The sequence below is a fragment of the Leuresthes tenuis genome, unplaced genomic scaffold (genome assembly GCF_036924035.1).
Source record: "Leuresthes tenuis unplaced genomic scaffold, fLeuTen1.0.hap1 SCAF_18, whole genome shotgun sequence".
NCBI classification, from domain to species: Eukaryota; Metazoa; Chordata; class Actinopteri; order Atheriniformes; family Atherinopsidae; genus Leuresthes; species Leuresthes tenuis.
Window position 1 is genome coordinate 9,608,531 of NW_027325372.1, and position 14,915 is coordinate 9,623,445.

At 40.0% G+C, this 14,915-nt stretch overlaps 2 protein-coding genes across 6 annotated transcripts; both read left to right on the plus strand.

Annotated features, from left to right (window-relative positions):
- The first annotated feature begins 4,393 nt into the window (after positions 1-4,393).
- On the plus strand, positions 4,394-6,073 carry LOC140274874 (ATPase inhibitor A, mitochondrial-like). Its single transcript, XM_072370257.1, has 3 exons — positions 4,394-4,555; positions 5,567-5,679; positions 5,781-6,073. Exons 1-3 carry the CDS (start codon positions 4,484-4,486, stop codon positions 5,920-5,922), a joined length of 327 nt encoding a protein of 108 aa, XP_072226358.1. The 5' UTR covers positions 4,394-4,483; the 3' UTR covers positions 5,923-6,073.
- Positions 6,074-7,245: 1,172 nt separating this feature from the next.
- On the plus strand, positions 7,246-14,558 carry LOC140275665 (heterogeneous nuclear ribonucleoprotein R). Of its 5 annotated transcripts, none has more exons than XM_072371177.1 (15): positions 7,246-7,429; positions 8,077-8,237; positions 8,355-8,473; positions 8,550-8,657; positions 8,748-8,861; positions 9,103-9,279; positions 9,518-9,653; positions 9,775-9,980; positions 10,081-10,230; positions 10,316-10,437; positions 10,525-11,063; positions 12,881-12,941; positions 13,818-13,990; positions 14,128-14,264; positions 14,435-14,558. In XM_072371177.1, the coding sequence occupies exons 2-12, from the start codon at positions 8,081-8,083 to the stop codon at positions 12,913-12,915; spliced, it is 1,863 nt and encodes a 620-aa protein (XP_072227278.1). In that variant the 5' UTR covers positions 7,246-7,429; positions 8,077-8,080; the 3' UTR covers positions 12,916-12,941; positions 13,818-13,990; positions 14,128-14,264; positions 14,435-14,558. The 5 variants fall into 5 exon arrangements, with proteins under 5 accessions (XP_072227278.1, XP_072227279.1, XP_072227276.1 ...); XM_072371178.1 differs by having other exon boundaries at positions 13,818-13,878; XM_072371175.1 differs by having other exon boundaries at positions 13,818-14,264.
- The last annotated feature ends 357 nt before the right edge of the window (positions 14,559-14,915 follow it).

Sequence of the window (14,915 nt, forward strand, 5' to 3'; positions counted from 1 at the left end):
AAAAGGTTTTTTCCCAGCAGGTATGAGTGCATTTCTGATTAGGGATCTATTTCGTTAAATTATTGATGCCCTGGTGCAGATATGCAGATTATTAGCTTATGCATGAACCCAAACATGTGGATTTACAAAAGCCTACAGAAAAAAGGCTGTTAATGGAGTCATGTAGATAAAATGTGGACTTGCGTGACAGAAATACTGACAAGACATTATGGCAGATTTTAAATAAATGCCCTTACAGCTATAATTATGAAACCAAACTGTTCGTACATGAGCATTATATCTCATCTTTTCTGTATGACCTTACTCTGTCTCTGCTCAGCCTAAGAGCTGTTGCCAGGATACTACTTCCTGTTGCAACAATTGAGCCACTGAGGTGAGCAACTCTGAAAGCATTCAGGTAACTGGCGGCTCTGCATCCCGTCGACCGGAAGTCCATACATGACCACAGACAAAGGTACACAAAAATGAAACGCTGCAAAGAGAAACAGCCCTCAAAGTTTAACTACAGTATACCCCAGCAGCTGTGATTTTCCCACACATTTAGTCACAATGCACTCATACAGTAGGTAATTCCATGTTCAAATGTAAGCCTATTCAAATCATATCTATGATTTTCATTGTAAAGTATGCAGTAGCAAAATATATTTCACTTGTTTTGCAGCATTCGTCATCTGTGTTTTTCACTTATGACAAATGCAGCAGATTTTGTTTCTGCAGTAGACACCAGAGCCTTCTGTCCAATAATGGCTACAGCACTGCCACATTTAGTGTTCTGTGAAACTCAGTTTCTGCTTTACTCTGACACCAAATGAGAGCAGCACTTGCTGTGGTCCATTACAGAGAAGGACTCCACTGCTCTATGTGATTGTAAGGTTCTTCATGCACGTGCCTCTATACTGGAACAAACTGCAGCACTGCTTAAAGGTTGAGACACTCTCTCGGCTTTGGTAGCTTATATGTCTGCCTAATACTTGTTTTGATAAACATTGCATTATTGTTGTTGTTTAAGATATTTTGACAGCAAGATTTCCAGAATAAACAAAGGATAACTACCCAAAAACATGATGGGTAGTTTAATTCATATTCATTGCAAGGGATAGCAGACACTCTCCATCTGAATGCGTGCATACTGCCACCATTAGTTGCACAGGTGTTACTACCTCATATGCTGTTTCTTTTCACTGGTTTGGAAATGAGTAAGGTAATGCCCAAAATCTGTCTCAAAACTCTCAGATTTAACCGGGAAAAAAGGCAAATAGGCCTCCTTTACTCCTTTTAAAGAAATAGAATAAAATGAAAAAACACTGGACAGTTTTTTCTCACTGACCCTGTTTATTATCTCTTGCACAACCTCTGAGTTGTGCCAAAGCCTTCATCTCTTTTCTCTTTATGTTTCCACACTCTATACTTACAGACCAAGGATGCTGCACACAACAGAGGGCCAGCAAGCTCTTCCACATCATCACTGCCACTGCTGAACTAAATAGGTTGACAGGATGCAGCACGTCATCACAACAATTCCACGCCAACACTCGCTTGTTGACCCTCACCTCTGCTGAATTCTGGTGATGATCGTCAGGGATGGTGAGCTCATGCTACACTGTGCAGGGATGAGCTTTGTCAGGCGTTTGGGAGCCCTTCATCAATGGAACTCCATTATGACTCATCTGTACTGAACACCCACCTCGCCTACTGTGCAAAGCCTCCCTTTGTACTGCTGAGAGTGTCTCATCCAGCACTTGAGAGATGAGCATCCTCTGTCTATAACTTGTGTTGCTCAAAAACCTTTGTATAGCTGCATCAGACAGGGAAACAAATATGTCAAAAATTATACAACTTCCTACTTTCCTACTTATAGTCGTGCGAAAAAATCCCTTTTTCAATTCTAAGATTTTACATATCAAGACATAATAAATCATCTAGCCTTCCCCAAGTCTTAAAATTAGATAAATTTGACATCAAATGAACAAGAACACATTACACATTATTATGACACTCTGTCATAATAAATTTAACAAAACAAAGCCAAACTGCAGAAGAATTATGTGAAAAACAAGCACATCCTGTTTGCCCAGGAGAAAAAAAGAGGCAAAGTGGCAGCCAGGTGCTGCCTATCACATTCATTTGATTAGCTGATCATTAGCAAGCGTGAACACCTCTATTAAACCTGAAGTTTGGCAGTTTGTTGCTCTGGAGCATTCGGGTGTTAACATATTGTCAAGTTCACCCCAAGATCAGACTAACTGCAAAAATCCAGGAGCTACATCTTGGACACTACAGCAATCAGTTAGCATGTTAAATATTCAACTTCATGACAGCACAATTAGAAAAAGACTAAACAAGTATGGCTTGTTTGGAAGAGTCACGGGTCAAAGCTTTTTCTCTCTAAAAAGATCATGGCAGCGCAGCTTAGGTTTGCAAAGTTACATCTGAACAAACCTCAAGACTTCTGAAACAATGTCCTTTGGACAGGAGACCAAAGAGGAGATGTTTGGTTATTATTCACAGCAGCACTGTTGGAGAAAACCAAACGCAGCATATCAGCACAAACACTTCATACCAACTGTCAAACACTGATGGAGGGCTGATGATTTGGGCTTGTTCTGCAGTCACAGGACCTGGACACCTTGCAGTCATCAAATCCACCATGAACTCCTCTGTATACCAAAGTATTCTGGAGTCAAATAAATGTGAAGAAAATCTGTCCACCAGCTAAAGCTTAGCTGAAGCTGGGTCATACAACAGAACATCTATCCCAAACACAGAAGCAAATCTTCAACAAAAGCATTACTGAAATAGTAAAGAATCAACGTGTTGCAATGGTGCAGTCAAAGTTCAGACCTCAACCTGATTGAAATGCTGTGGTGGGACCTTAAGAGAGCTGTGCATAAATGAATGCTGTTAATCACATTAAACTGATGCCACACTGCCAAGAGGAGAGCACCAAAATTCCTCCACAACGATGTGAAAAAATGAAAAATATTTCAAGTTGTTGAAGCCTAAAATGGTTCTAGAGGCGATAGGGAGTACTTTGTTTTACACAAACTACATCTGTGTTTTGGCCTACTTTTGGCTTAAATAAATAATGCCACGGTGTAATATGTCATGTGTTGTTGTTTGTTGTATTTTCTTCATTTTAAGACCTAGTAAGGACCAGGACAGATTTTTCATTATATCCTGATGTATAAGATCTCCAGACTGAAAGAGGTTGTACTTCATTTTTCACATGACTGTCTCCCCCCTAAAATCCCAAAGATCCTGAATTAGAATTGCTGGCTGAAAATGTGAATGGATTTAGGAAAATCCCATCTCAAACAATTTTTCTATACATAGATAAAAGCAACATTACAACATACTTATGTGTGGGGAAACAATAGAAAAAATAATCCTAACAATCATAAACATTTTCGAAGCAATATGGAATCCCATATCTGGTAATTAATAATAATAATCTTTCATGAAATGCTACATGGAAAAGACTTGATTGTACCAGTTTGTCATTTCTAAATGATTAGCTAAAAATGTCCTTGCTGTTTGCTGATGTTAATTCTAGGGAAATGCATCCTTAAAATTACTATCATCAAAATAAATGTAAAGTAAACAACTCGTCAGATTTCAATACAATCTATACAATTTAAAACTAAAATGTATAATATAAACAAAGTTTTAAAAATGAGGCGAAAATTCCATTTAGCAGTTTTCTTTCTTTATTTCTGCATAACATAGGGTCTTTGTGTGAGTACAACATATGTCAGCTGAACATGAGAGAAAGAAAGGTTATCTAAAACAGAGCATTATAAAAATTGAATATGTCTTTTCAAAAACAGATTCTTTCAAGAGTACAGAAATGTCTGTGAAATTAGAATAATTTCCACAGGAAACACAGACTCAAAATTACTCATAATCATAACAAAGAGTCTTTCAGGCAGAGCTCAGCAGGTCAGGTGAATGAGGGAGTAAATGTTATCTATGGGCCAGCTAGATCAAGTAAAAATAACAAAAATTGTCTTTGTTGCATCCTAACAGCTTGTATAGGAGCAAATGGACCTCTCTTTCTTCATTCTTGAAGACGTTTCACCTCTCATACAAAAGGCTTCTTCAGTTCTTTAAAATAAATATTAATTTCTGTATATATTTTCTAAATATCTTTCCTATAGTTGCCTCAGGAAATTACAGAGCCATAAAAACAGAAAAATTTGAATTTACACAAGAAAGTAAGTCAAAACTAAAAATTAAACAGTATCTAATACGTTTGTGTTGAAATCGGTCACTGATCATGCCTGGATGCTGTTCTCTCGTCCACCACGTGAAGGTAGCACTGAGTCCTACGTGCAGCACGTCGTTTCCACGCCCACTCGGACCGTTTTCTTCAAATTTCCGCAATTTGTCCCACAATACTAGTTGGACAGAACCACCAGAGACAGACACACACATAAATCTCCTCTTTCTTGCCGCTGTAACATTAACTGACTTTAGAGTGGTCATGTCGAGACTTTTCCTGAGCTCAAACCTGAGGAGGTGCATCGTCTCTCAGATCAGAATGGGATCTGATCAGGTAAACTGTGGATAATTGCCATTTTCTGCTGTTAGCATTAGCTTGCTAATATCTACTCCTTGCATGTGTGACCAGCAGGTCAGTTAGTTGGTAACCTCTCTTCTGCTTGGGAATTTCTTTTTGTGCGGGTCCACTTATGATATAACTCTTCCAATAAGATTAAATTAGCAATCAAAGGACTGCAGCGTATTGATAATGACTTCAATGAAAAAACGCTGTCAATAAAGCCTATTGATCCTTTTTTGCTTCAGGAGAAACTAAAGGTGGAGTTTCGGGCCTCATGTGAATTGTCATCTCACTGCAAGACGACATTTCTTTTGATTTATGGCTCCCAATAGACGCAGCTTATAACCCTAGACTTCAGTGCTGTTGTTGATGATTTATCATGTTTATTTAAAAAAACAAAACAAACCTTTTTAAATGAACAGCTGATATGTCAGGAAATTATCTAGAAAATAATGACAAGTATGATAAGTTTTGGATCTCATTATCTGGAAACTGAGAAACCTTGTTTTTCAGATTTTTAAAAACAAAACAAACAAACAAAAAAAACTGCCATCAGAAAGTTGTTTTTCACAATGCCTCTGGCAGTATTTAAAGAGGTCTCAAAACCTTTTTTCAGGTTTTTATCAGCACGTTTGGAGTGTAAAGTTATGAAATCTTGAGTTTAATCGCTGATCCAAGTTTTTGTGTTGGCTGTTCACAATTTTCTGGAAATGTGAACCATTCTTTACAAAATATTTGGACAGCTGACCCACTTCACAGCTTGGTTTGGGTGGTCAAATTCTTTTTAATATGGGCAAGATGCCATTAACAAAGCCACTGTTTTGCATTTAAAAATGTGGACTTTTAACACAAAAATTCTGTCATATACACTTGAATGTCAATTTAAATGCATATAGTTTTTTCTTTTATCTAGTAATGGAATGTATACAATAGAGGTACAATACACCATTAGATTCCTAATGTGCAATTTGTATCAAAAGTAAATATTTGCTCTCTGTACTCCAGATAGGCGAGCTGGGCAAGGGGGCAGGGAGAGGTGGAGGCGGAGGAGGCTCCGTAAGAGAGGCAGGGGGTGCATTGGGAAAGCGAGCCGCTGCTGAGGAGGAGCGATACTTCAGGTGAGATGTGGGACATGAGGATAGTAACTTGCAATTGAAAAATCAGGCCTGTGTCTTCAGTTTTTCTTTCAACTCTCTATATTTTGTTTTTCCACCTGCAGGCAGAGGGAGCGGGAGCAGCTGGAGGCGCTGAGGAAGCATCACCAAGAGGAGATTGACCACCACAAAAAAGAGATTGAACGCCTACAGAAGGAGATCGACCGCCACAAGGGCAAAATCAGAAAGCTTCAGCATGATGACTGAGGTGCTGTCATTTATCCTCCAGAGTGCAGTCAGACAAGTCGGTGACTGTCACTTATTGAGTTTTCTGCTGGTCAAGGCAGGACCTGGGGTCGTGAGATATCACGCTGATAATATTGTGACTGCTAAAACAATAAAGCAATCAATTTTCCTATGCTGTCGAACTGTCTGTTCATTCAGTGTGCTTTGTAAGGCTTGCCCAGTAAGTACAGATCAGAGAGGTGGAAGATTAGTGGGTTAAAGTCCTATCAAAGTTCAATTTCCATGGTTGAAGTTTTTTATTTTTTTGTGTATGCATAGCCCCTGAGGTGGTACCAAACAATCTCTTCTTAATGTAAAGCTGGTCATGCCAAGAAGGTGCTATTTGGGGACCTTTAGAAATCCTGTTCCAGGAAAAATGTGAAAAACATTCTACTTTTAGAAAAACTGTTTATGCAGTAGTGCTAGTTACTTTTGAGATGGAGCAGATATAGCTAAAGCAACTCTTAAAATGCAGAATATTGTTGCTTAACCAGTGGTTTCCAACTTATTTTGGCCTCTGACAAAAATAGCATTGTGTAGTGGGGTCAAATTTCACATGTCCACTGGGCTTTATTTTCTGAGAAACCAAAGATAAATTGGAGTTCCAGCTGCTCACTGAAATATGACATTGTCATGTCCTGCATCAGTCAGGAGAACAAAGCGCTTTTATTTTTGTTCTTTAACCGCATTTTGTTGCAAATACGTGTACTTTATTTAACATAGGATTTTTCATGCAAAAAAAAGTGTTTTCTTCATTGCTTGTATTTATTTTTTAAGTAAAAAAAAAAAACATCAACCCCTCACGCGTTTCTACATAAAGCCAAAAAGAAAAAAGACCCGTATGACACACAAAGTGACATATTTAAGAGAAAACTAAATTGTAGGTGCAAAATGAGCAGTTTTAAATGATAAACCGGGGCAAAACATTACTAAATGAGAAAAAGATGTGACACAAAACCAGAACAAAAATCCCAATCGACAAGAGTATGCTTAATCTAATGTGGCATGAAGAGGGTTTACATCATTTTAAGCTGAGATGGGCGATTAAACGTAGATTTAATTTGAGAACATCGACAGTTATCTAGAAAATAGACAATTGAGCGAAAAGTTCCAGTTTTTGTCTTGGTGTCGTAGTAAAATGAGTCAACAGCCTTTACATATCTATGCCCATGGCTCTGTTGATTCACAATTTGTCCATATTTGTACCTTGAGTAAAGCTACGGTTAAGTCTTTTATTGACAATGCGAGGATCCGTTGTTGTGTTGGTTTTGCAAAACGGACTCGCCATTCGCGAGTTCTCGTTCAGATCTCGCGATGGTTGTTGAGCGGTGGCGTTGTTCGGGCGAGCCGACGACGAGACCGTTGGTGTCTGGAAATTGTCTCGTGGGCTAGACACAAACATTCTTCTTATAACGCATTTTTGTCCTTTGGCCAATTTGATCGTTTCACGTTTTAAAACACGTCACAGTTAGTTCCCTGAATTAGACAGGTAAGTCTTGCTAACTATCTATTTGCACCATGTACGGCGCGCGTGTTTCATTTGTGAAAGGTGCTTGTCTGCACGACGGGGCCTTCTAGCTAGCTTGCCAGAAAGCTAACAGTTCGGATTGTTTTATCAGAAATGAGACACGAACATAAGGATGTTGAATTTGCGCTTTTTTTTAAAAAAAGGTATACCCGACGTTAACTGTTAGTTGCACTGAATCTAACCAGCAAAAGCCCGTTCTTGTAAAAATTGCACTGAAACGTATTCATCCCGCGAGCTAGCTGGCTGCATGTGAAGGGGGCGGGACTGGCTATCGGTGTTTTATTTTAAGTGACCGGTTTATTTTACCTCATACATCAATTTTTTTTCTATCGAGTATGATAATCAGACATTAGTTGTAACTATTTTCTATCCCGAATGTTATTAAGATGATCATAGCTACTGCCCTTGGCAATATTTGAGATGACAGTAATGGTTGTAATCATACACGCGCCACATGTCGATAGTGTGACAATATTTGTAGCCGTTAGCAGACTGATTTTAGTTGTTTGAAAATGAAAAGCAATGCAAGCCTATGAGTCTTAGTACTTGTTTGTAAAGCGTGACAAAATAAAAAGTGAGATATGTTATTATTGATTACTGTATTACAGAAGAATGGCTGCTGCTGAGGTGAACGGTAGTTCTGCCCCAGCAAAGGAAGAAGAAGAGCCCATGGATGTGACGGCAACACACACAGAAGACTACCAGACGCTAATTGATGCTGGGCTGCCTCAGAAAGTCGCTGAAAGTCTAGATAACATCTTCCAAACAGGTGGATGACTTTTGTTATGGCTCACAAAGCTCTAATGTATATAGTAACACACTGCATCAGAGTAATAAGGTGTTTGTCATAGTTGATCCTGACAGAGAGCATGCCTTTTAACCGCAGGCTTGGTGTCATATGTTGACCTGGACGAAAGAGCCATTGATGCGCTGCGGGAGTTCAATGAGGAAGGAGCGCTTACTGTGTTGCAGCAGTTCAAAGAGAGTGATCTGTCCCATGTGCAGGTACTTATGACCCTTAGAGGAGTTTTGTTTTTCTAGAATCCTGCACTGAATAATACCTTATTTGTTTTTAATGTAGAATAAAAGTGCGTTCCTTTGCGGAGTCATGAAGACGTACAGACAGAGAGAAAAACAAGGAAGTAAGGTACAAGAATCCACTAAGGGCCCAGACGAAGCAAAGATAAAGGTAAACCACTGAGGTTATTATTTTTTATAGTGGAAGTTGCTGCATCAACGCGCGTCTGTGGTTTGGTTAATATTTTTACATGTTTTGCAGGCTCTATTGGAACGGACAGGATACACCCTGGATGTCACTACTGGGCAGAGAAAATATGGAGGCCCTCCACCTGAGAATGTGTTCACAGGCACACAACCTGGGATTGGAACTGAGGTAGAGGAACGTTTTATAGATAGATGTCAATTATTCGTCGTGACTTGACACTGAATGACAAGTATAAAGTCAGTGCTGCAATGCCGTCGATTAAATGGTGATTTGTCTTTATGAAATTAGGATGTATAAGACCAATATAGATTGAAACATTGGTGTTGAAGTTGATTACCTTATAAATCATGCTGTCTGTTATGTTTTATGAATCTTCACATTTGTCTGTGTTTTTTCTCTTTTTCTTCAGGTGTTTGTTGGAAAAATCCCACGGGATTTATATGAAGATGAGCTTGTGCCACTCTTTGAGTCTGCTGGTCCCATCTGGGACCTTAGGTTAATGATGGACCCTCTTTCCGGTCAGAACAGGGGTTATGCCTTCATCACATACTGCAATAAGGATGATGCACAAAAGGCTGTGAAGCTTGTAAGTAATTTTCTGGAGTCTTGAATGTTCGAGGAGTTTATATTAAAACAAGTCAGAAAGTGTAGCTGTGGCCTTTTAGAAAGTAGATACAAAACAGGACATTTACTTTAATGATGAAGAGTTTGTGCTTAAGAGGTATTTAACTATGAATATAAATCTCTTTAGATTCAATATCTTTTTTGTTATGAGAGTTCTGCTAAGTATTCTCTTGATGTTAAGTGTTTTGCTTTATTTTCAGTGTGACAACCATGAAATCCGCCCTGGCAAGTACTTGGGAGTATGTATATCCGTTGCAAACAATCGCCTGTTTGTTGGATCAATTCCAAAGAACAAGACAAGAGAAAGTATACTGGAAGACTTTGGAAAAGTCACAGGTTTGTTTTAAGTGCAACTGCATTAATTTCATTCAGAAACTCTGCATAACAAATCCATCGTCACGAATTATTAAACACTGCTGAATTTGATAGTTAACAGTGTTATTGTTTTATCTGACAGAGGGTCTCCAGGAGGTGATATTATACCACCAGCCAGATGACAAGAAGAAAAACCGTGGTTTCTGTTTCCTTGAGTATGAGGACCACAAATCTGCAGCACAGGCACGCCGCCGCCTGATGAGTGGGAAGGTTAAAGTGTGGGGGAACCCCGTCACTGTGGAATGGGCTGACCCCGTTGCTGAGCCAGACCCAGAGGTTATGGCAAAGGTTAGCTATTCCTGTCTTTTAGAATGCATCCATTGTCTCCTTTTCTTATTCTTTTTTTGTATTGTACTGTTTTTAATGCCCTGCCTTTGTGTCGTTGAAGGTAAAGGTGCTATTTGTGAGGAAGCTGGCTACAGCAGTGACTGAAGAGCTCCTTGAGAAGACCTTCTCGCAGTTTGGAAAGCTGGAGCGAGTGAAAAAATTGAAAGACTACGCTTTTGTTCACTTTGAGGAAAGGGATGCTGCAGTGAAGGTGGGTTTTTCATGCAGCGGTCAAAGCCGTTGTATGTGTGCTTATTTTGTGCACGTTACATTAATGGGTTGTTCTGCTCGGTCAGGCTATGGACGAGATGAACGGGAAGGAACTGGGAGGAGAGGAAATCGAGATCGTCCTTGCAAAGCCCCCTGACAAAAAGAGAAAAGAGCGCCAAGCAGCTCGGCAGACCACCAGGAATGCAGGGTGAGTCAGAGACGCGTGACCGTTTGCCACACCACTGTATTTCGCTTAAGGAATTGAATAGATGAAACCTTGTCTTCTTCTCTGCAGATATGATGACTACTATTATTACCCACCTCCTCGCATGCCACCACCAGGCCGAGGCAGGGGTCGTGGTGGGCGAGGGGGCTATGCCTATCCACCTGATTACTATGGCTATGAGGACTACTATGATGACTACTATGGCTATGACTATCATGACTACCGTGGTGGCTATGAGGACCCTTACTACGGTTATGAAGATGTGTACAGCATGAGGGGCCGTGGTACTCGTCCCTCCAGGGGAGGGCCTCCTCCACCTAGGGCTCGTGGTGCTCCACCAACCCGAGGCCGCGGTGGCTACGCCCAAAGAGGGCCACCCCTTGGTGGTCCAAGGGGTGGCCGAGGGGGGCGAGGAGCCCCTTTCCAGCCTCAGAGGGGCCGTGGTCCTCGCGGTGCCAGGGGCAATCGTGGGGGAAACGTCGGCGGAAAGAGGAAGGCAGACGTGTTTAACCAGCCTGACTCCAAGCGCCGCCAGACCAACAACCAACAGAACTGGGGATCCCAGCCCATCGCCCAGCAGCCTCTGCAGCAAGGGGCCGACTATTCCGGTAACTATGGTTACAGTAATGACACCATGGAGTTTTCACAGGATTCTTATGGGCAGCAGTGGAAGTAGATGCACCAAAAGGTATTTGGAAGCAAAAAAAAAAGAGAAAAACAACAATAAAAAGAAAAAAAATACAGGAGATTGGCCACAATTTTTTGATTGACTTTTTATTCTTCATCCCCCATGAAAAAAAAATCTGTATATATCCCAGAAAAATGGACAGACCGCAGAATTGGCTCAAGATGATTGGTTGGAAATCCTTTTGGCTGAAGAAATGAACGTAACCGTTGTGGTCATTTCATACTCCTACGGTTACATTGGGACATGTCTTTAAAAAGAAAAAAAAACACTCACAGACACACAAAAACACTTTTATTGTTACTTTTTGTTCCTGGTTCTTTTAAAGCGAACAACGAACCTTTACTAAAAAAAAAAAGTGGACATTCATTTATTAAATGAACATTAAATAATGATTATTGCCTTGCAGGAAGTTTTTGTCCATGCCCTCATCCTCCCCTCCCCTTCTTGTACTCCCTATATTTGTGGTTTCTCATAGTTGCTTAGGGACTTGCTTGTAAATAAATGCTTATGGTTAGGGCTTCATACTTCATTTTTTGCTATGGTGGAGAAAAGAATCCACAGGAAGGAAGAAAATCAAAGTTTTGTAATGTTCGAATTGTATGCCTAGCATTTCTAGAGATAGATCAATTGTGTTTTCTTTTTCTTTTTTTTTTTTTTTTAAACTGATACCATAACTTCCTTGTTTTCTTTAAACTTGCCCAGTAGAATTTGGTTTGGCTTACCTTAAGAGCCATAGCAGTTTGTTCTCTGATGTTCTTTGTATTTATAACTTTTACGTTTGTTCCGTTTCAATAAAACTCAGCTGAGCATCAGTCAATTGTCAAATATTCAAATTCAGTGTTGTCCTTCGGTATTTGATTTGATTCATAATCTCAATTCTCACATTTGGAAGAAGGTCTTCATTTTTTCCCTTTTTTAAAGGAGAACCGCAAAAGACTGAAATTGTGCAATCAGACAACGGAACAAGATAACTTAAGAGGTGTCTGGATGATCAAGCAGGATTTTAACCCTTTACTCTTCAGACTGCAGTGATTTTCCTGCACACAGAATTCTTGTTGAGAGTTCCAGCAATACTTCCAACCATTAAAGGACCAAACACTAAATCAGACTCCTTACCATTCCCCAAGGTTGTTTGCATCGGTCAAACTGTGCTCACAACTGTGTGGATCATGCTTGAGTACATTTCAGCCTACCTTCCACAGAATATTCTGCCAGTCACAACAAGATGTTTATTAACTAAACATATTTTTTATATATCTTGTATTTCCACATGTTTGTGCACACTTCTTCGCCCATATGGATGGTGTTTCTTTATATAGGCTGACATCTACTGAAGCTTTTATTCTGTACGCACTCACGTAAACTTTAAAGACAAGAACAAGTTTGGTAAATGGTGAGAAGTCCCTTCAACCTGAATCATTCTGATAAAGAGCACCCAGTTAGAGCAACACATTTGACCTCGAATGGATTTCTACTTCTATTACGAGTTGTTTCAGCTTAATTTTGGTGCTTCTAAAATGGGCTCCTCAAGCAATATTTTCCCTCCTTTTGAAGATACCAAGGATCTGGCCCATCCCAAAGGGTTAAAATTCTTAAAACATGCCTTCACCCATAGCAAGCTATCACTTGTCAGAATCCTTTTTTTTTTTTTTTTAAACGTAGAAAATTGTTTTTAGCCTTTATGTGTCGCTGTTTTTTTTGTTTCATGTGTCTGTCCTCTTATTCCAACCTGCCTAGGTGGAGATGCAATGAGAGCGGCACCACTAGAATGAGGAACTCACCTGAACGGTACTCAAGGGTGAGCTAGCCTTGCACAGAGTACTGTCTCCTCTCCTGTAGCTAATTGTAATCTCTGGAGAAGCAGAAGCCATAAGTTGTATTGTTCTTTTTCTATTTTTTATCCTTACTCATATATTATCTTGTAAATCAGGCTTTTTTATTAGGAAAGTGATAAATAATTTTCTAGGCAATGAAGAAGTCACCAAAGTTGGACTGAGTGGAGATCAATAGGGCATATTTCCTCAAAGGCTGTGCATACAGTCAAATGGCTGTTTCTTTAAACTGGATAAAAAGCCAGAAGGCAGAGAGTCAAGGATTTGGAAAGTGCTATAAATCTGAAACCATGCAAAATCGTGCTGCACGCCTTGGCTTTCTGCACCAAAATCATGTCAGCTGCCTGCACTCAATTCTGTGAATGGCGGGGTGGAAGCGTACTGGAGATTTCCCATCTTATACCACTAGAGGTAGCAGCAACACCCCAGCGTGACTCCAGCTCCATTGTTTCATGAATCAACGCTGCATTTGCTGTCCATTTTCAGAGCTAAGAAGGAGTCTGTGTGCAGCTTCATATTAACTAGAGGAGCTGCTTTTTAAATTTGTGCAGAAAGCACCGGGGAACATAAATGACGTATTCCTGAAATTGGCTCATTTGGGAACAAAGGCTGCGCCTCATAAGTCATGTTTTTATTTTTTCATTCCACAAGATGGCAGTACAAGAGCTGCATTATTTATATGTCACAGGTGAAACTGGGATGTAGGAGCCGCCACAGCACAGCAGAAACTAGCTGTTGACATGTATTTTGATCAGCGCTAAATTGCCATCAAATGCTGGAGTGTCACTTAAACAGCTTCTCATGTCAGAACTGTGTCTTTATATGTTGCCTCTTGTCAGCAGGCAGTAAAGGAGCTGCCCACATCCATGTGAATGAGTTAACAGAATTGGAAGGGACTGATTGGTAAGACTGTTCACTATCAACTAACGCTCAGATCGTTTAAACATGTCTGTTAATGAAAACGTAATGTGAGATGTCCTAGTTGTTTAGAGGCACATTTACTCTCCCACAGCAAGTGAGTTCTGTTAATTTATTCATCTCTTTTCTCCCAAAATAAAAGTATAAAAATGGTTTGATGGTTTGGTCAATGCTGAGGTGGATCCAAGATTTGTTAGCATGTCTTTGTTGCCTTTTCTGTTTTTCTTTTTATAGTTCAAAATCAGGGCAGTGATCCTCACCAGGTGTGAGCCAGATGCAATGAAGGGTTTCCCACACCTCAGGATGGACACTGAAGTCCGGGGCCTGTGGTGCGCACACCAGTTGGTTGTTCCTTCGACAGCCATGCAGAGGTGAGAAATGATTTTAGATTAGTGTAGCTGGTCAGGGAAAGCTTTGCCTTGTTAGTGTCAGTCACATCTGTGCTCCATCTTTTAACGAGTTGGAGAAATGTTTTCAAATAAAAGGAGAATATAGAAGTGTGAATCAACAGTGTGATAACTCTGTTGTCTTTTTTTTTTAGGACAGAAAAGGAGGAGGATGTCTGAGCCACAGCCCCATATGCAGCAGCCTCTTTACTCTGCTTCAACAACACTTATGATTGTACATAATGTTGTTACCCAAATAAATCCCTTTGTTTGAGCATATTTATTTTTTATTTTTGATACCTTTATCAAACTATTAAAACATGTTGGGGACCTCCTGCGCAGCCATTCTTAATGGTGTGCGCTATAATTATATTATAAAGTGATTAATGGCGCCCAAATCAGCCAAACGGGTGAAAATGGTTGGCTCTGGAAAACCGGGGTAGTTAACTGTAGAATTCTGCAAGTCATGCTCTTTTTAAACAGCCTCTCTGCCAGAGGAGGTCGTGTATTTTTAGGGGAAATTGCATGCCTTGAAACATGGGATAGTTCATAACTTAAGACATCTGTACTGAGGTACCAAGAAAGACTGAAATTATATTGCAATTGGTAACAGGTCGGTTGATGTTAAAGATTAAA

Excerpts from the sequence above, each read along its gene's own strand:
- LOC140274874 (XM_072370257.1), top strand. The coding sequence starts at position 4,484 with ATGTCGAGACTTTTCCTGAGCTCAAACCTGAGGAGGTGCATCGTCTCT. Across the intron at positions 4,556-5,566 it reads TCAGAATGGGATCTGATCAG|ATAGGCGAGCTGGGCAAGGG; the intron begins GTAAACTGTGGA and ends TCTGTACTCCAG. Across the intron at positions 5,680-5,780 it reads GAGGAGGAGCGATACTTCAG|GCAGAGGGAGCGGGAGCAGC; the intron begins GTGAGATGTGGG and ends TTCCACCTGCAG.
- LOC140275665 (XM_072371174.1), top strand. The coding sequence starts at position 8,081 with ATGGCTGCTGCTGAGGTGAACGGTAGTTCTGCCCCAGCAAAGGAAGAA. Across the intron at positions 9,981-10,080 it reads ACCCAGAGGTTATGGCAAAG|GTAAAGGTGCTATTTGTGAG; the intron begins GTTAGCTATTCC and ends GTGTCGTTGAAG. Across the intron at positions 10,231-10,315 it reads AAAGGGATGCTGCAGTGAAG|GCTATGGACGAGATGAACGG; the intron begins GTGGGTTTTTCA and ends CTGCTCGGTCAG.